The 21,699-nt window shown below is 46.3% G+C and overlaps 1 protein-coding gene across 2 annotated transcripts in view; it reads right to left on the bottom strand.

Annotated features, from left to right (window-relative positions):
* ITGA6 (integrin subunit alpha 6) overlaps window positions 1-20,771 on the bottom strand; it is a 77,446-nt gene extending 56,675 nt beyond the window's left edge. Inside the window, exon 1 of one of the 2 annotated variants that reach the window (XM_059055417.2) lies at window positions 20,384-20,771. In XM_059055417.2, the coding sequence (XP_058911400.1) occupies window positions 20,384-20,565 (182 nt within the window). In that variant the 5' untranslated portion in view covers window positions 20,566-20,771. The remainder of the gene's footprint in view (window positions 1-20,383) is intronic. The other variant, XM_059055415.2, reaches the window with a different exon arrangement.
* Window positions 20,772-21,699: the final 928 nt, after the last annotated feature.

Below are 21,699 nucleotides of genomic sequence, written 5' to 3'. Positions count from 1 at the left end.
AAGTCACTGCCTACAGATTCTCCCCCTATGTAATGATCTTCACAGCCCTCATCAGTACCTGAAACGATGATGTTCAACACTTTGGGTCAATTGCCCATCTTCCCTGCGCTAGAATGCTGCTGGCTCCAAGGGTGCGGGGGCTCTTCTTTTGCACCCCGAACACACACACCTAGAGCAGTACCTGGCAGGTAGATACTGCTCATGCATCCCAAACTCTGCCTTAGCAGAGGAGATTGCTCCCTACTCAGGTGTGCTAACTACTCACATTTGTACGGCACTCTCTAATTACAAAGTCCTTAACATACACTTTTATTCAGCTCTGCCTCAGCAATTGGGAGGTAGGTATCTGCATCTCAGAGATGAAGAAACCGAGGCTCAGACACCACCTGGCATGGGTAGGGCTTCCCACTGCAATGGCAGCCACCCCCTGCTGTCTGTTCCCACACTAGCCATCCATCCTAGCTGCCCCTATGCCCTTCACCTGCCAAGCACACAAAGGTCTTGGTGCCTTGGCTCACGCCATCCTGCCCCTGCTCCACCAAATCCTCCTCAACAACAACTTCCAAACTCCAACTCTAGGCTTTCTATATCAAGACCCTGTCTCACCTTTCACCTCTCCAAAGTAATCGTCCCTGGACCAGGATTTCTCCCAACTTCACTTAATTAGACTACAAACGCCTTGAGGGCAGGAATCTGGTCCCATTTTTTTTTTTTTTTTAAATAACCTCAAGGGGTGTTTGGCCAAGAAAAACCAAAACCCTATTTAACTATACTAACTGGCTGATCCAGTAGGGCAAGCCTGAGCAAAAATTCACAGTGGAACAAATCTGTTCACTTCCTAGCCTTGGGTTTTCACATTTACACAGAAAGGTAAATTTTCTCTATGAAAGACAATCTCGCTTTCAAAAGACTAGATTTCTAATAACCTTCCAAGAAATCACATGAGAAATACATACCCTAACCTGCAAATCAGGTTAAATAAGCAATTATTATTAATACACTGGAGCTGTCATCTCCCATGCTCTTACAATGTATTAGGCACTCTGCTATGAGTTCTTTAAGAAGTAGACACTGTTACTACCACCCATTTTACAAATGTGGATGCAGGTTCAGAGAGGACAAGTAACTTGTCCAATGTTACACAGATGGTAATTGATGAAACAGGGGTTCTGCCCCAACACTCCCTAATCTTGCTCTACGTCACTACACCCAAATTCTTCTTTCTGCTTCATTGGAAAACATCACTAAAGTACTTTAATCTATACACCTTTTAAAAAAAGGTATTTATTTTACAAGAGTTATAATTAAGGTCTATAAAGCACTTTAAGATCCATGCCACAGGGGCCCAAAGGATACTTGTGGCCTTTATGTGGATCACAAAACCAGTCATCTTGTCCTGGCCTTCCCAACATTTCTTGAGACTTTTTTCCTGTCTCCTTGGAGAAACATGCTGGAACTAAATTCAATCTCCAGTGACTATGAAACTCCTGTGACACCTGAACCTGAGGGTTCTAGTTCTTACGTGACTCAGTACATTTTATTACAGGTGTGACTCTGACTAAGAACAAGGGAACTCATACAATTAAAAACACCCAAAGCAGAATATGTTTTTATTATTCACAACATGCAATTCCTCTTCTGGCTCAGAACCTCAACCATCAACTGGGGGAAAAAATGTGAAATCACAGCATCAATTTCAACTATTTAACTGGAATGCCAACAAGGGCAGTCAGATCAGCAACATGGAGAAGCGGGGGGGAAGGAATTCTGGTTCCAGCCCTGGCATTAATTTTTGGAATGACCTTGGTTCAACACTTGCTTCTAACCTCCCAACAACAGAGATTTAAATAATCTCAAGGAAAATGAATATAGTTAGCACACAACAAGATAAAATCACAATAGATACTGGCCTATATTCAGAATGGCCAAGAATTCCACCTCAATTCAACAAAAAATGATAAAGTATAAATATATAACCAGGGACTTCCCTGGCAGTCCAGTGATTAAGACTCTGTGCTTCCAGTGCAGAGGAGGCAGGTTTGATCCCTGGTCAAGGAATTAAGATACCACATGCCATGCAGCCAAAACAATAAATTAATTAAATAAATATATAACTAGCTCATTTTAAAAAATAAAATCATGAGCTGAAAAGGGCTTTTCAGCTGACCAAGCAACTCATTACCAGTAAGACATCACTCAAGGAGTCATAATAAAAATGCTTTTATCCCATAAGTCAAAAAGACACATGCACCCCAATGGTCATTGCAGCACTATTTACAATAGCCAGGTCATGGAAGCAACCTAAATGCCCATCGACAGACGAATGGATAAAGAAGATGTAGTACATATATACAATGGAATATTACTCAGCCATTAAAAGGAACGAAATTGGGTCATTTGTAGAGACATGGATGGATCTAGAGACTGTCATAAAGAGTGAAGTAAGCCAGAAAGAGAAAAACAAATATCGTATATTAACGCATATATGTGGAACCTAGAAAAATGGTACTGATGAACCGGTTTGCAGGGCAGAAATAGAAACACAGATGTAGAGAACAAATGTATGGACACCAAGGGGGGAAAGCGGGGCGGGCGTGGGGGTTGGGGTGTGATGAATTGGGAGATTGGGATTGACATGTATACACTAATATGTATAAAGTGGATAACTAATAAGAACCTGTTGCATAAAAAATAAAATTCAAAAACCAAAATGCTTTTATCTACTGCAATAAGAAAAGGAAGAATGAAAATCTCCAAGCAATCCTGTTCTTTCAGTTTTACAAAGCAGCTGCTTGTCCAATGTGGCACTGGATCACTTCCTGTGCTTCTGAATTATCAGATACCTGACTTTCCAGTTGCCAAATCAAATCACCTTTGTCCTTCTAGTGAGTTGTCCTTTTAAGAAACCTGTCTGGACTGTGAGCCCACCCTCCCATCCTTGACATTCACACAGTGCTTGGTATACAGGCATTTAGCAAATTTCTGGTAAATGAAATTTTATAATTATCATTGCATTTCATAATTTTAAAATCAAGTATGTTGTTACCATATGGTTTTTCTATGCCAAGTGGACTGAGCATATCGTCAGTGCTAACTCAAAAAAAAAAAAGACTCATTTCTTAAAGGCTGTTATCAAATAGCTCATTTGCAAAGGAAAAAGTGACTTTTCAATTTCCATGTTTCAGTCAAATACTTTTAATAAAAGCCAAGAGAACAGGTATATTTTAAAAACACATACCTGGTAAGTCACTGTATCCATCTGACTATTCCAACAGCTTAGGAAATCCAGATTTTTCAATGTTTTGAAAAGGAAATTAATATGATCACATAGTTTATTTTCTAAATGAGATAACTGAAGCAACAGGCTTAGTAGCTGGGCCAGAGACTGCTGCTGGCACCCAGTGCCGGTTTCCCCCTTTTTCCATAGTAAAAGAATTTTTAGCTGGGCATAGGGCCATAGAAAGCCCACGCACAGCAACAAAGACCCAATGCAGCCTAATTAATTAATTAATTTTAAAAATATATTGAGCAATCAATATGACTTGGAAAACAATTAATCAGCACAGATGGTGGTGTAGTATTGGAGCTACATCCCAGAGCGCCCTGTTGTATTAGGACATTTCCCCATTAGTTGCTGGATTGTGGCAAAATATGAGAGGGGGGTGGTGTCCTATGGGAAGAGTGGCCAGGGCAGTGTCGAAAGACACTCGGGAGACGGGGGAAAGCTCTTACCAACCAGAAGTATTTTGAAAGTTTAACAACTAGCACTACTTTATTGGTACACACTGGCTAAACATCCATCCTACTTGGGCCTGTCATTATCGGGATAATATGGCACATGCTTACCACAGCTACCACCTCCAGCTAGCCAACGCTTTCTTACCTGCCTGGTAAACAGACTGGTAAGTCAAAACCGTAATCAGAAATGTGAGGGAGTTCCACAAAGACCTGGTGGGTTCAAGTCCTGGCTGTACCACCTATTAGCTGGGTGTCATCTGTGTGATTATCTGTGAAATGCTCCTATGTAAGTTTTCTCGTAGGGTGTTACAAGGATCAAATGAAACGTCAAACAACCCTGTTAACTCCAACGCAGGGATGAAGCACTACACGTGCTCTTATCAGTATGTGGTGAACACACATTCCAACAAGCCATTCTAATTTTAACAAGTACATTTTAACAAGCGTAGGTCCAGGTGGGGCACAAATGCTGAAGCCATGAGGAATCCCAACAGCTTGGGCTTAAGACTGTCAACTCTAGCTGTTGAAAAGATTCCAGCAACTCTGCCAGCTGAGTAGCCTATAATAATATCAGAGGGTAGGATATAGTTTGTGACAGAAAGTCATGAAGAGCAGCCAGACACACCTCTGGAATCAGCCATGATCATTAAAACAATGCTGGGCAAGCCACTACACCAGGAAGTGATCCTCTACCTAAGGTGAAAGGAGGAAGGTATAAAATTCTTCACTGCAGCACTGCTTTTAACAGCAAAAGATTAGAAAATACCTGAATATCCAGATTGGTTCAGTGAATCACGGTTCATGCTTAAAAATGAACATTATGCAGACATTAAAAATACTAAAGAAGCTCTTTATTTACATCAAACAAGCTTTAGCGCTTCCCTGGTGGCGCAGTGGTTGAGAATCCGCCTGCCAATGCAGGGGACATGGGTTCGTGCCCCGGTCTGGGAGGATCCCACATGCCGCGGAGCGGCTGGGCCCGTGAGCCATGGTGGCTCAGAGCCTGTGCTCCGAAACGGGAAAGGCCACAGCAGTGAGAGGCCCGCATACCACACACACACACACACGCACACACACACACACACACACACACACACACACACACAATAAACAAGCTCTAAAATATGCCGAGGGAAAAAAAAAAAAGCAAGGTTCAGAAGAATACACGTGGCATGTATTAAAAAAAAAATGTAAATCCTTTCACAGGTGTCTGCAAATTTATAAGCAAATATAAACATATACAACCAACTAGTAAAACAACTGTTGTGTCCAGGAAGAATAGGACAACTAGAGACCAGAAGTGCAAGGGTAATCTTTTTTTAGTTTTTTATATTTGTACCATGTGAGTATATTACCTATTCAAAGGTAAATTTAAAATGTAATTTAAAAAATGATGTTGGTTGATGGACACTGGCTTATTAAAAGCCTTGCAAAGAAAATGACAGAGATAGATGGTCATGGGTAAAAAATCAGTGCCCAAATCCCACTCCTGGGCATATACCCTGAGAAAACCATAATTCAAAAGGAGTCATGTACCAAAATGTTCATTGCAGCTCTATTTATAATAGCCAGGACATGGAAGCAACCTAAGTGTCCATCAACAGATGAATGGATAAAGAAAATGTGGCACATATATACAATGGACTATTACTCAGCCATAAAAGGAAATGAAATTGAGTTATTTGTAGTGAGGTGGATGGACCTAGAATCTGTCACACAGAGTGAAGTAAGTCAGAAAAAGAAAAACAAATACCACATGCTAACACATATATATGGAATCTAAAAAAAAAAATAAAAGGTTCTGAAGAACCTAGGGGCAGGACAGGAATAAGGACGGAGATGTAAAGAATGGACTTGAGGACATGGGGAGGGGGAAGGGTAAGCTGGGATGAAGTGAGAGAGTGGCATGGACATATATACACTACCAAATGTAAATTAGATAGCTAGTGGGAAGCTGCCGCATAGGACAGGGAGATCACCTCTGTGCTTTGTGACCACCTAGAGGGGTGGGATAGGGAGGGTGGGAGGGAGGGTGACGCAAGAGGGAAGAGATATGGGAACATATGTATATGTATAACTGATTCACTTTTTATACAGCAGAAACTAACACACCATTGTAAAGCAATTATACTCCAATAAAGATGTTAAAAAAAAAAAAATCAGGGCTTCCCTGGTGGCGCAGTGGTTGAGAATCCACCTGCCGATGCAGGGGACATGGGTTCGTGCCCCGGTCTGGGAGGATCTCACACGCTGCAGAGCGGCTGGGCCTGTGAGCCATGGCCGCTGAGCCTGAGCGTCCGGAGCCTGTGCTCTGCAACAGAAGTGGCCACAACAGTGAGAGGCCCGCATACCACACACACACACACAAAAATCAGTGCGCAGAAATCACGAAAAGGCAAACCTCATAACTGCATAGGACAAGCTCACACGTGCTTTCTGTAGGCAGCTGCAGGCAGGCAACAGTTAGAGACTGAGTTTCACAGCCCATTCCAGAGGTGTGATGACACACCAATAAAGAGGCACATAAACCCGTACCTACTGTGTACCAGGCACTGTGCTGGCCGGCCATCTGGGCATTACAATCAAGAGCAAATGTATTGTAATGGCCAGAGGCTGAAATATACTGAGGAAGGACACATAGTTTTTCAAGGCTGGAGCCCGCTGTGTCCCCCTTTGCCTGGCAAACCAATAAAGCTACTCCTTTCTACTCTTCCAAAAACATATTTTTATACACACACACACACACACACACACACACACACACAGAGTGAGGAGAGGAAATCCAACCAGCTGAGAGGGTGGACAAGCTTTCCACCACAGTCAACTGAGGTGCAGAATAAAATGCAATGACATCAGAAAGGGGAACTGTCACTTGGCTACAGAAGTCCACGAAACTGACAACATTCAGGGGAACATCTCAGCAATGGAGAAACAACACAAAATGCTCACCCCTCACATCTTCCTTTTAGAAGGGAATGAATGTGCCCAGTTCAGGAGCATCTCGATACGCAGGGTTTAAGAGCTGTAAGTACCTTTGACAAATAGCTGCAGGGTTCAATAAATGCCTTTGGCTTGGATGCTGTGGACACTGTCCAACCCAGCCTGCGCACGGGCTTTCTCTAGTTGCGGTGAGCGGGGGCTACTCTTCGTTGAGGTGTGCGGGCTTCTCATTGCGGTGGCTTCTCTTGTAGAGGACAGGCCTCCAGGCGTGCGGGCTTCAGCAGCTGTGGTTCGCGGGCTCTAGAGTGCAGGCTCAGTAGTTGTGGTGCACGGGCTTAGTGGCTCCGCGGCATGGGATATGGGGATATCCCTCCCCGGGCCAGGGCTCAAACCCGTGTCCCCTGCATTAGCAGGAGGATTCTTAACCACTGTGCCACCAGGGAAACCCGAGGAGATGGAATTTTTAACATCATAAATTTGTTAAAATTTTAATTCCATTGCCACTAATCTATGTTAGAATATCACATCAGATGATATGATTTAGCACATTCTATGTTTAGGTATTTAAGTTTGGTTTATCAATATTTTATGGCCTCATAATAGGGCCATCCTGATTTCGGGGCACTCCAGAAGAAGTTTAAGGAGTACAGGGGTGTTCACAACCATGTGGATGTTTAACACTACTGAACTGTATACTTTAAAATGGTTAAGATGATAAATCTTATGTGTATTTCACCAGGTTTTTTTTAAAGTAGTAATACTAATAATATCAGGGCATAAAGGATCATTCTAAAGAAATGGTCATCCCACTACGTATTTTCTACAAGACTTCAGTGTATTTGGGAAGTTAACTCAAAGGGCTTAACAAATGCCTTTTGGGTACCCATTTCTGTCTATCAGATTGGAACCAAAAATGGACAAGCCATCAGCCTTGCTCTTAAGAAGCTCACAAACCAGCCGGAGTAATGTCCATCAGGGAGACATTTAGAGAGTGCCTTCCATATGATGCAGGAGATTTGGCCAAGCCAAGAGGGCAAACAGATGCTGTCTTACGTGCAAGCACCTATAAATACATCAGCAGTGGCTAACTAATGCTGAGCTGGAGAATTCTGAGACTCAGCTGGGAGAAGTGCTACGGTCATTTGGAGTGCCCCCAGTTGGCAGGGGGGAAAGGGCAACAGTGGCTGTGAATTTGCTATCGCTATACCAGGCCATTATGGGGGAAAGACATTTTAAAATGTAAGATACTGTTCTATTAAAAACAAGACCACAGGGTACAGGTTCAATTACAGGAATCGCCTACCAAGATGCAGATGTGTATGGCATAGCACCTGGTGGACTGGGCATGGGGCAGCTGGGTTCCAGGGCTCACGCCACTACTACCTAGCTGTTGCTCGACGTTCCTGGGTGTCAGTCACCCTTCTGCAGAGAAAGGGTTGCGCCGGTCAGCGGTTCAACCATTTTCTCGGAAGCCCTGACTGACAGGGGAGATGAACAAGTATGGGGGCAAAGCCCAAGATGACCGCCAAAAGCTTGAACTGTCTTTAAAGCCTTGTGTTTTATATTTAAAACTTACTCATATTTCATTCTGCACTATACTGAGATAACTTTTTTTTTTTTTTAATAACTCACCACCATGCCACCTCCGAAAAGACGTTCCCAAATGAATCTGTGGTACACCCCAGGGTGAGGGTGGTAAGGTCCTGATGAGCCACACTTGCGTAACTGCAGAGATATTCTACATCCTTTTGGATTCAGATTTACCTCAAGCTACCTCTTTAGCCAATAACACTTATCTTGAAAGAAGAGACTGAAAACTCCCAGTATTTTAGAAGTCACAGTGCCATGTAGTCTCGTTTTCTACCTCCCTGACAACTCAAAACAAGGCCATATGTCATTTTTGTTCAATGCACGCAGTGAAATGCCGCATACGTTGACCATGATCACCAAGACAATCAATCGGGCCAGGGGACAGGAAGCCGGGCCTCGGCACCCCTGCGTGTTGCCCGCGCACTCTCACCCAGCATGGTACCCACCCACCTGCCAATGCCCCACCCCTACCATGTCCACCCAGCCTGCAGGACACACGGATGCTGTGCTGCCTGAGACAAAACCAGTTTCCAGAGCTGCAGATACTCCTACACGGGAAACGTCCACCCAACACATAAAGTGAGCCTTGTAAGAATTTAACAGAAGAAGAAGCTGTGCTTCTCTGTAGCTCATATATAGCATAAGAAATTGGAAATCCTTAAAGGGTTTTTGCCTTGTTTTCCATCTTCTCTTCCTTCCTCCAAGTCCCGTATTTCCCCTTCCTCTCTTCAAGACAATGCTATAGTTCCCATCTATCTGTGAACCTCCCCCCAGACTCTGGGGGCAACTTCACCTTTGACCTGACCCCCAAAGGGTAACCTCCGCTGTCTGCCAGACAGTAAAGATAAGAGAGCTACAAAACTCCCCCCATGTGAGGCGATTAGAGTACTATTTTCCACTAAGGCAGCCACAACAGGAAAGGCTAGTGTTACTGGACGTGATGGGCACGATTTTAGGGGCTTCACACTCACTACGTTCCATCTTCACAACTCTATGGGGTAGTTATCATTAGTGCCTCCATTTTACGGATGAGCACAGCAACACGCCCAAGGTCAAGTCAACAGAATGTGAAGCAGCTGGGATTCAAACCCCACACTCCTTCGCCTCTAGAATGGAGTTCTTACTCCTACAAGACAAACTTCTATGCAGGTATTGAGTAAATTCGGGTTAATGAACGATTACTATTCACTGAGCAATTAACAGCAACCGGAAACACCTCACAGTCTCCCAGCAAGATCACTACCCACCGACCTGCATCCGGGCCCCTTTATTCTGTGGTGTGATGAGCTACCTGTGCTCCAGTAACCAGGCTAACTTCTCCACTGGTGTACCCCTCTCACCTACTCACAGATATCACAGCAGCCATTCTCCCCAATCCTGCATTCACTTTTCCCTTTCTCCTGAATTCTCCTCATCAGTAGACCAGCTCACCGTCACTTCCTCCCCTCTTAAAAAAAAAACAAAAAGATTCCCTCTTGACCCCAGTTTCCCCTCCAGCTCTTGCTCTACTCCCCTGTTCAGCAAAACTCAGAGTCCCTATTCTTTGCCTCCCATTCCTTTTCGAGTCTCTCACCAACCCACTCCAACCAGGCTTTGCTCCCACTCCACAAGGGTTCTGATAAGGTCACCAATGGCCTCCGTATTGCTAGGCCAGGGATCAATTCTCAGTGTCATCTGACATGACTGACTGATCACTTCCACTCTGAAACACCTGCGTCATGTGGCTTCCAGGATGGCACATCACCTACCTCCCCATCTTACTGGCCATCCCTCTTCGTGCCTGGTGCTGGTCCCCCCCCATCTCCCTAACCTCTACGTGGGAGTGCCTTGCAACTGTGCCCTTAGTCTCTATCTTCACTTCCTTGGTGAACTCATTCACTCAGCCCACCATTCTAAATACAACCTAGAAGCCCGCGGCTCCACTATTTGTATCTCCAATCCAAACCTTTCCACCTAAACTTCAGACTCATAGTCGACTGCCTTCTCAACAACTCCACTTGATGTCTAGACATCTCAAGCCTAGGATCTCCACAATTAAACTCCTGCTCTTCACCCCAAATCCATTTCTTTTATAGTCCACCCTAAACCATCATATGACAACGGTTTTCTCTTCCAGCTTTTCTCTCTCTTATATCTAGTCCATAGGAAATCCTGTTGACTGTACTTTCAAAATATATCCAGAATCCAACCACTTCTCATATCGTCACTGCTACTATCCACTATCATCTCTTACCTATTGTTAAAAGGACCCTCCTCGTTAAGATCACTGCATCTATACACTTGAGTCTATTCTCAATAATGTAGCAGCTAGAGAAATCCATTTAAAATCTAAGTCAGAATATGTCATACTCTTCTCAGAATCCTCCAATGGCTCCCCATCTCATTCGAGAGTAAAAACCAGTCTTTCAAAGACCTATAAGCCTCTACACAATTTGGCTCCAAGGAGGCTATAGGCTTCCTTGCTGCTCCTGAACATGCTAGGCATGCTTCTGCCTCAGGGCCTTTGCACTTGCTGTTCTCACCCACTATTCCCCCCCCCCAATATTGACATGGCTTGCACCTTCTCAGTGAAGTCTTCCCTGGCTGCCCGATGGCCAATCACTCCCTACCCCCCCCTCCCACTCTTTGGTCCCTCTCTCCACTTCATTTTCCCCTGTATCACTCTTACCTTCTAACATAATACCCCTATTTATTTTGTCTCTTCCATCAGAACCTAAGTAGGAATTTTATCTATTTTGTTTGCTGCTGTATCTCTAGCCCTAGAACGGTGCCTGAGCATTTATTAGCAACTTTTATATGGGAAAAAGAAGAAGCTGGTTATGGTTTTTCTAGCTAGTCCAGAGCACACTCCCCTCCAAGTTTTTACTTGGTCCTCATGTTCAAGTAAGGATGAAAATCCCTATATCTTTTAGGTTGAAATATACAACATACATGCACATACATAGAAATAAACGAGCTTACAAAACACCAATTTCTTATCCTATGTAGTGAAAAGCCTTCTCTGTTGGCTTCTGGTTGGTGGTGTGGCTAAGCTGAGGGGATCATCCTCTGAGGGCCCCCAGGATGCTTCTCCACACTCCCACACCCTTTCTCAGTTCAGCTCTGTAGCAGCCGCGGGCCCTTTCTGAATACACGGCTTAGAAAGTACTTTTCTTTCTAAACTGGCTGGTCTGATATGGAATGTGAAGTCTACCACGTGCTGTGCATTAAAACACTTCTCCAGCTGGCCCCCAAAGTCTTCCCTTGAGGTCTGAACCATCTAATTCAGTGGGTCTCTCCAGGACCCTATCCTTGATCCTCTAGAAGGCCCAACAGAGTCCAGAGCCATCTCTTTTTGCACTTGTGGGTTCGTGCAGACTCTTCATCACCCAGATCTGAAAGCCAGATCTCAACTTTTTCTGAGTATTGTGCTAAGTCGGCCCGTGGGCCTACTCTCACTAGCAGCCATGAGGCCTCAGTGGCAAAGCCATTTTCCTAGGATCACGTCTGCATATCCACTTGAGTACATCTAAACCTCTTTAAGCTTTTTCTTCTTTAAAAACTCTTAGGTTTATTTGTGTCCCAGCAAAGGTGAATTCCATACACCCAATCAATAGTTTTTCAACAACCTCACATTCACTCCAGGTATTTTAAATATCTTTTCCTACCTATCTCCAATCTCTCCAGAGCCTTGTAGAATTCTAAACGTTTCCATTTCACTGCTTCAAAATACCTTTGTTCTCAAGGGACAGATGAAAACTACACTGCCAGGAGGGGGGTCAGGCCATCACCTGACAGGACGTATCAGTGGGAAGGGGACCCAGGAAAGATTTATTTTACTCTCCTCAGCAAAGAGGGGGAGTACAGAACTTCAAACTCCCAGTGCTGAGGAATGGGCCATTCACACCAAGGAGCTACCATTCCACACCTACACTATGGCTCACTCTAATGGGATCCTCTAGTTAACTTCATATCATGTTGCTTTATCAGGACCACAGAAGACTGACCACCTGATCAATGGCAGTAAACCCTGAAGACAAGGACTCTGATTCTGCAAAGACAAAAGGTTAATTGGCTCAGGAGACCTACAGTTCAGTGACATTCTACTCTACTCTGGGTCTGAAACAATTTATTATCATGTGTGTGTGTGTCTCTCTCTCTCTCTCTCTCACTCACTCTCACACACACACGATTAAAATAACTTCAGTACAAATGAATGTCCTTTTCAAAATGAAGAAACTGTAGCAACATTGATATCACCGAGCAAAGCAAGCAGAGACCACAGGTAAATAGGCATTCCCCTGTGCTTTGTTTACTCTTCATATCACTAACCAATGTGCCCCTTGCATAGTACACCAAAGTTTATTTTTATTTCTATACTCCCAGGCTTATATAGCCAATTTCTCTAAAAGGTTTTTCTTATACCTGAAATGGCTTTTCAAAAAAAGTAATCTTCTGATTGTATGACATGTAAAACATATCCAGCTGGTTGGCAAATAAACATGTGAGCGGACAAGCAGGGCTCCATATCACTGTACTTTCTTTTGTGGCACTTTCTCCATTCCCCCTAATTTGGAACAGTCATCTTTACCATTTAATTGGTTTTTGAGACTTGAAGTTTTCTAAAGTCTTTTTGCCAATTTGGGATTAGATGAAGTGACAGCAGTATCCAACACTGGAATCCAGTACTGTGGCCGTGTGGGGAAGGTGGGCTGCTACACTGTGGCCTATGAAGGTGTCATTCTGCAAACACACCAACCACGGATCAGGTGAACTGATTTAGAATTGTCTTGCCCTGTTTATCGAAACGGAAAAGTCAGACAGCAGTGGTTTAGATGGTGATCATTCTACCCTGTTACTAGGCTAATAAGGACCAACACTGGTGAAGAGCCAATTGACCTGTCCCAGCTCACAACTAATTAACAATTAGCCTCAATTTAGTTCCAAGAGATCTCTGTGTGCAACTCTAAACGCCAGTTTAACAAACAAACTAAAATCTGCTAGAACATGACTTTCACACTTTGTCCGTGCATCTTTCAACCTTAGGCAAGCTGCATCATCAACAAATCAGATCCAGCTTTGCACAAGCTCCTTCCTACCATACATTAATGCCAAACAAAGGACTAGGAAAAATAAATCGTCATCAGCCCTGCCCTGGGTGGAGTGCACATTACCCAGCCTACCAGGGGGGTAGGGGGGAGCTGAGACTTTCAAAGTCACAGAGGTCTGAGAAGATCTGGAAACCACACAGTATGAATCACTCCACCCTGTAACTGCACAATCCACCCTCCGTGGGTACCCTATGCCCGAGGTCCCTGCCGTCCAGAACCTCATCATACACACACCAGTCTGCCCATTCATCTCCTCTGCTTACTGAAATCCCTGCTGGTGTTTACCTACCGCGTGGCAGCTACCAAAAGGCCACAAGGCGTGGTTCTTCTGAGGTGTATTTTCCAAACATGTAACTGTAGAATGGATGCGAAAGGAGGATGGACACTTGAACATTATCAAAATCAAACCCCAAAGGAGAAAGCACACACTGCACAGGCCAGGAAGCATGGAAGATGTGGACTGAGAACCAACTTGCCCAACGTGTCATGGCCACTTCATCTCTCACAGCCCTGGTTTCCACATTTATCTAACACACACACAAAGTGCTTACCCTGAGTCAGGACTAGTCTAAGGTGCAATTATCCTCACTTTACAGCTGAGGAAAGAGACCCACAGAGATGACGTATTGTGATTTATAATAATAATATATTTGGTTTTCTTTCCACTGTTCCTGGCAGAGCTCCTAAAACCCTTGGAATTTCCTAAGTGAAGAGAGGGACAAAGGTGTCTTTTGTTATGTTAATGAGATGGGACTGCACCTGGGAGAGGGGCTGGTTGCCAGGAGAACCAGGCACTTGATTAGAGGGTTGGAACTTTCAGTCCCACCTTCCCGACCTCCAGGGAGGGGAGAAGGGCTGGAGGTTGAGTTCAATCAGCAATGGCTAATGATTTAATCAACTGTGCCTATGTATCGAAGCCTCCATTAAAAACCCAAAAGGATGGAGTCTGGAGAACTTCGGGGTTGGTGACCACCTGGAGATTTGGGGAGAGGGGCATGCTAGGAGAGAGCACGGAAACTCTACTTTCCCCATACCTTGCCTTATGCATCTCTTCCACCTGGCTGTTCTTGAGTTATATCTTCTTATAATAATCTGGTAATCTAGTAGATAAAATGTTTCTCTGAGTTCTGAGAGCCACTCTAACAAATTAATCAAACCCAAGAAGGGGGTCATGGGAACCTCCAATTTATAGCCAGTCCGTCAGCACAGGTGACAACCTGGACTTGACATGGGCATCTGAAGTGGGGGAGAGGCAGTCCTACAGGACTGAACCCTTCATCTGTGGCATCTGATGCCATCTTCAGGTACAGAGTGTCAGAATTGAGTTGACTAGTATCTGAGAATGGCTTGGCGGTGTTATGTGGAAAACCCCTACACGCTGGAATGCAGAGCAGAATTATAGGTATCCTACACACTGCAAATGGCAGAGCAGGATTTGATCCCATCTAGCTCTAGACTCTAGCTCTAGAGTCTGCTCTTATCCACTACACTATTTTTGCCTTCTGTGTGAAAAAGGAAAGCTCATCTAGCTCAATGTTAGAAAACTTTATGAACAGATTCTTAGATCACATCTATGGAAACTAGTACAACAGATCTGAACTGAGTCTAGAATTATATATTTTATAAAGAGATTCCCCAAGTTACCTTGACGACCAGCCAGATTTGAGAACCCCTAAGGTTCCTTACAAATATAGTTATTTGATTCTAAACTTGTACCCCAAAACACAAGGGTAAGATGAGCAGTAAAGCTCTCAGGGCCCTTTACTGCAGGGCTCAACCCTGACCACCCTCCCAAAAGGCCATTAGCCCTCGGCTCAGACACGTGATCCACTCAGTTCACCATTCTACAGCTCTCACTGGAGGGTGTCAGCAGCTTCCTCACCATTGCTCTTAAGAGTTACATGTTTCCAAGATTCCCTCACTAACCATGAATAAGTAAAGCTTCAGCCATCAATTCACAAGTGCCCTCACATTCTTACTTTCATCTGCCCTCCACACCCTTGTCAAGTAGCTTCCAGGATCTTAGCTACGGCCATCCTTCTCTATCTAGTCTTGTTTTAACAACCAGCAGATCCTGAGTACGCGCTGCAGTGCAGGTCAGCCTGTACTTCTGGGGTTAAGTTCTAAAGTCTGCCTTTAAGGCAAAAGTCAAGTGTAATTAAAAATCACCCATGAAAAAAAAATCACTCATGAAAATCTCTTAGCTGGGACCTGGGCCCTTGAAAACTCAAAAACCAAGAATTAAGGTCTTGTGGAGTCTTTGCGTTACCACCATAGCTTCTCTTTCCCTGGGGGAGCAGCAGAGACCAATGCCTATGGTGAGCAGGGAAGGACAGAAGGCTAAATAAAGGGATTTCTCCCTCTCTACCCTGAGCTGGAAAAATTGATTTCACAAGTTAAATTGAGTGTATGATATGACTCCATTGTACTTGCAAGGCATATGCTACGTGCTATCAGGCAAAGAAATGAACGTTGAGACCCCTGCCCTCACACAACCTATAATCCAGCTGGGGGAGATTAGATCATCCTCTGAAAATGGCAGATAACCGTTAAACACAAAACCGTCAGAACATGATATGAAGGGATACGGACATTCAAAGGAAGAAGAAGTGCTGTAGTATGGGTTGGGCTCAAGAGGCTTTCATGGAGAAATTTAAACTGGTTCTTACAACATGATTATGTTCTTCAAGGTGGGCTGACTGGGAACCAACCAGGGTTCCAGGTAAAACTGACCCTGTCACTTAAGCAAAGGATGGTATTTTCTATTATGTCTCCACTGTCTATCTTGAAAGTGCCAGATAATTCAGCTGCCACTCTGTCCATAGCAATATGTTAAGTCAAGGTTCTTAGGGGAACCAGGCACCATAGTTCCAGTACTATTTGGTTACAAAACTTAAATTAAATCTTGATATTATTGTTATGCTAAAACAGAGAATTAACTAAGAACACAGTACCTGCTTCTTTACAACAGTGTAAAACTTTATTACATGAGCTTTTTACCTGACTTTCCCGACATATTATTCATACCACAAAAATACTTTTCTTTTTTGACCCTAAGTCATTACTTGGATGGGCTCACACCAGCCTGTGTTCAAATTAAACTTGTCCATTTCTGCTTTCTTGCAGAGTCCTAAAGATCTCCTCCAAGTCTCCCTGCCCATTTTGGCTCTTCTCGACTCTGAGGACTCAAGGTGACCGACACAGTCCCTGGACGATGGCCCTGGGCCACGTGGCACTCTGAATGAATGCAAGGAAGCAGGTACTTAAGTACACATCCTGGACACAGTTCTGATCCTGGGCTGGCTCCAGTCACCCCTCACTGGGCTTTTTCAGAAGGGGAAGGAGTGACAGGCCAAGAAGGACCCGGAAGCTGATCCAAGGCCAGTTGGAATAAGGGTCAAAAGGAAGAGAGTCCAGGCACAGATATTTAAATAGACAGCCTGACCCACATGGGGAGCAATTTAATAAATCCACCTCACATAGCACATTTCCAAAATTCAGATGCTGGCCAATTTCTCCAGGTCTGAAGGACGCTTCTGACTTTTCCTTTTAGAGGTGGAATGAGCATGAGTCAGAAATACCAAGTTCAAATCCAGATTTTGTTAAGATTCTGCTCAAGCACTCATGAGACTTCAGACATTTCCTAACTTTCAGCTTCAGTTTCTTCATCTATAAAGGGAGCTAGTTGGACTAGATGATCTCTAGTTCAATAAACACGATTTTTTTTTTTTTTTTTTTGTGGCACGCGGGCCTCTCACCGTTGTGGCCTCTCCCGTTGTGGAGCAGGGGCTCCGGACGCACAGGCTCAGAGGCCGTGGCTCACGGGCCCAGCCGCTCCGCGGCATGTGGGATCTTCCCGGACCGGGGCACGAACCCGTGTCCCCTGCATCGTCAGGCGGACTCTCAACCACTGCGCCACCAGGGAAGCCCAGTAAACACGATTTTAAGAGCAGGAGCATCACAAGTCTGAGAAAAACCAAGAGCAAACGTTAAAGAGTCAGAACAGAAGCGACAGTGGGCCTGGAGAGCCTTAGGAAGACAGCAGTGATCAGAAAGTTCCCCAAAATAAGAAAATGGCAATTGGATTAGACCCAGGATTGCTCCCTGAGGATATCACTTATCTCTTCCTTCCAGATTCTGCCCTGCAGTCATACACAGATCCATCTCTTCCCAGAAGAGCTAAGAGGGATGATTCACAGGATGGACATACCCACAGACGCCACCTCCTACTTTCTACCTAGGCAGGGTGACTCAACCTTAACTACCTAAGAGAAATGGAAGATTCCAAGGTCGTCAGACCTCAGTAACTCAGCCAACCATCTAATAACCTTTTGGAGTCTGAAACTTCTTTAATACACAGCCGAGGAGAGTTTTACAGTCTCTATTTCAGTTTTACAGTCCCCAAAGTTTTAGAAACAGCCAGCATGTTTTAAGGCTCTCAGATACAATATTATTGTTATAAAATGTTAAGTAGAATTTAAGATGTTATTAAATATTCAAATGGCATCGTGGAAAGTTTAACCCACAAAAATCTATGGTTCGTTCCCCTAATGCTGCATTCATCTGCTATGCCCACACATCTTTGATATTTTACTTCTCCTGCCTCAATAAAGTCCCCTGTTCAAGAAATTAACTTTTGCTATAAGTCTAAGATGGATTAAAGTTAAATTGCTTTGAAAATGGGTTTCATAAATGTGACTAAGCTTAAATTACCCAACCTACAATAACCTTCGACTTTACTCTTTGGCAGAGAGAGAATCACAGGATGTTTAACACCTGTGGAGTAGCAGGGCGCACAGTAGGTATTCAGTTACTGCTTCTGAATGCATCATCATTTAGTCAGCAAATACCCATGCCAGGCAGGAATCAGGCACTTTGCACGTTATCTCTTAATCCTCACAACAACCCTATTAAGCAGTAATATCTCCGTTTTACAGATAAAGACACTAAGGCTCAAAGTAACAGCTGCTAAACGCGGAGAAGGAATTTTGAGCTCAGGTCTCTCTCACCAGTTCCCTGAAATACTCCCACTGAGCTTTTCCATCAAGTACAGAGTTTAGGAAGCTGGCCCAGAAGTTGTGAAGTCTCAGCCTCACCGGCTGTTATTTACACACACATCCTTTACTGACAAAGGTTACAACTGATGTGGATATGGCCTGTGTGTGCTGGCTCTCCTGGTCGGGCCAATGCTGCTGGAATACTTTACCAAAAGAAGCAACTGGGGTGGGGGGGACACAGGTGGGGGCAGCATTTGACATAAACCACAGCCCCCTAGAGTGTGATTATTGCCACACTCTGAGCTCTAAGGAAGGATGCAGCCCCCTTAGAGTGGGCCACTCCTCTCCTTCAGTCCCTAAAAAGAGCATTTCTAGAAGGCATCAGACCCCAAACACAGGCTTCTTCTTACTTACTTGCAGCAGCTCTAATAGAGAAGCCCACCAGAGAGAACAAGTTTTAGCAAGCATGAGACAAGTATTTCAAGGAAACCACCAGCTTCAGTAGGCATCTGGCGCAGAGAATGCTAAGGAGAATGTATTCCCTCTCCGGGCCCACGATCATTTCTGCACTAACAACTTCATTCTCCATATGGGTAGATGCACATCTACACGCTCAAGTACTCAGAGACACTAAATGTCATCCATTCACTGAGTTACCAGAAACCACCTTCCATTTCAAATTTACAGCATAACAATTATTTCTACTGAGAGAAAGCAGAGTATAAGCAGCTGGCCAGGCCTGCAGACCATCCCCAACTAATTTCTTTGCTTCACTAGCAGGTGTTACCAGAAAAATCTGACTTTAAGATTCAGGGACCCGCAACATTCACCAATTCCAAAGTTCTCAATTGCTGAAATCAAGAGGCTTCCTCCAGCCCTAAAATCCCATTCCCCTCTCATAAACACAAAGTCCTCTTTCCTGTAGCTGCACTTTGCTTTCTTCGCTCTGTTGATCCTGGAAGGTCCTCAGTTCAACTAAAGGCCTGGGGGGAGGGGGGACCTTTTGTAAGTTTTATTTTTCGGTAGCACAGATCAAGAATGTAGCCCACAGCGATTACGGCGACTAAGCTCCCAAATACCCTCTCCAGCCTAAAGAGTTTGATCATGTGGGAACCAAACACTGTCTCCAAAGAAAAGGAGACGCTAACAGTACCGGTCTCCACTTTCTCCAGGGAAGAGCACCGCTCTGCTATGGTGCGGGGCTGTCACTTCCAAACCTTGTTTGCAAAGCACCAGCCCAGATCGGACATTTTGCTTTCACCCCTCGGCAGGGCCTGCCCAGTGCAGGGGCCCAGAGGGTCTCGGGTGGCGCCGGACGCTTTGGGGCTTGGGCGACGGGTCAGCCACACCACTAAGAGGGTCTTGTTTTCTCAGCTGATCTAGCCTGCGAACAGGTGCGTGGTTAGTTCCATCTTTTTGAAAAGGGGTAAGGCATGTAAAAGTCTCTCCTACTGGAGCACCCGCCCTTCGGGGAAAGCCTCGCAGGACGTGATGAAAGGTGGCTTTCCAACTTCTGCGGGGCGCGCGAGTCTGCGGGGGGCTGCGGTGCTCTCTGTGAGTTAGGGAAAGGCCTGGATCTCCCTGAACGACCCTCCCAGTCACCTCACCGCAGCGTACAGCGACCCTCACCCCACGTCACCCCCGCCTAGCACACACGTGAAGCTCAGCAAAGCGTGCCACCTGCCGGGTTCCCAGCAAACACGCCCAGAGGGAAGGACCGCCGGAAAGCACTTTGTTTAAAAAAAAAAAAAGTAAACTCTCCCGGGGCCGAGGACAGCCCCGCCTGGCACCGGGAGCGCGGTCCGCAGGGGTCGGCCCCCGGGTTCTCCTCCTTCCGAGGCTGAATGGGGGAGGCGCGGCGCCGGGCGGGGCCGGAGGCGAGCGCGGGGGGCGTCGGGCCCCGCTCCCCCCGGGGGCCGGCGGAGTCCCGGGCGGGGCAGTGCCAGCCGGCGGGAACGCGGCGCACCCTCGCCCCGGTTCGCGCGCGGGCCGGCGCCCCGATGGGGTGGGCAGAATCGGGGAACTCACAGCCGCTTGTCCTCGGGCTGCAGCTGCCAGTGCATGGCCAGCGAGAAGCCGAAGAGGCTCCCGGAGTCCCCGGTTTTCACGATCACATTGTCCTCGCGGGTGTCCAAGTTGAAGGCGGCGCCGAGCCGCGGCAGGAGCCCCGCCGACAGGTAGAGCAGCCACAGCCGCCCCGCGGCCGCCATGGGCCGGCGCACCGGGAGGGGAGCGGGAAGCTGCGCGGCCGCCCTGCGCTCCGGGCTGGGCTCGAGGCTGCCGCGCCGGGGCCGCCGCGGCCACCTCGGTCTCCTCTCGCCGCCTCGCCCGGCCCCACCCCCGGGACGAGTCGCGCTCTCCGCCCGGCCGCTCCCCCTCGCGGGCAGCTCTCGACCACTGAATGAGCCCGTTGTTCTCTGGAGACTCGCAGGCGTTTTATCAAGTGACGAGGACGCCGGCCCCGCCCCGGCCCTCCCCACCCCCTGGCCCCTCCTCGCACGCCCGCCGCCGGCACCTTCCCGGCCGGCCCGGCTGCGGTGCGGTGCGGCGCGGCGCGGCGCTGCCCCTCCCTGCCGGCCCGCACCTGGCCCGGAAGCCGCGGCGGGGAGACCTGGAGGCGACCTGCGGGCCGGGCAGCCCCAGCTCGGGTGTCCTCCTGGAGAGAAACACTTGAATTGTGGTTGCCATTCGGCGCAGAGCCGGAAAGGCGTTTACTACCTGTTAGTAAAGACAAGTGTTGGTGATGCGCTGGCCCTAATGGCCTGGAGCCCTGGGCGCTCGCCGACCGAGGCCCACGTGCAAATGCAGGCTTCCTTCATTCATTCCACAAGTGTTTATGGAGCGATTAACGCGGGCCAGGTACTTGGGGAATGGAGTTGCATAGATAGTCCTCGGCCCTCAAAGACCTAACCGTCGAAAAGGATAACAGCACAAGTAGGGCTGTGCAATTGACAACGCGCAGCTATTATCTCATTTGAGGCTCCTAACAATCCTATGAGGTGGGTGTTTTCTTTTTGCAGATGAGAAAACTGAAGCTCAGCCTTGCCCCAGAGCATCCACGTATCTGCGTCCAGGTGGAAAAGAGAGTTTGTGGGAGAAGTCACACTGGTGTAGGCAACTTCAAACTTGGTTTCCAGGTGTTCTCAGACTGAGAAGGTCCTCAACAGTGAAGGATGGGATATTTAAAGTGGCACCCACGAGCTCAGGAGCCCTCCTTTCCTGCCCCCAAATTCCCAGAACTAGTTGGGAGGAGTACTTCCCTGCCGAGAGACAGCTCTGAGTTCGGTGTGGGTGGCCTAAAGGCTCCAGCCTCCAGCACAAGGGGTGGGGCCTCCAGTGAGGTG

Source organism: Kogia breviceps, chromosome 2, assembly GCF_026419965.1.
Source record: "Kogia breviceps isolate mKogBre1 chromosome 2, mKogBre1 haplotype 1, whole genome shotgun sequence".
NCBI lineage: Eukaryota > Metazoa > Chordata > Mammalia > Artiodactyla > Physeteridae > Kogia > Kogia breviceps.
Note: the sequence above shows the minus strand (reverse complement) of the source record. Positions and strands in the feature narration are given on the sequence as shown.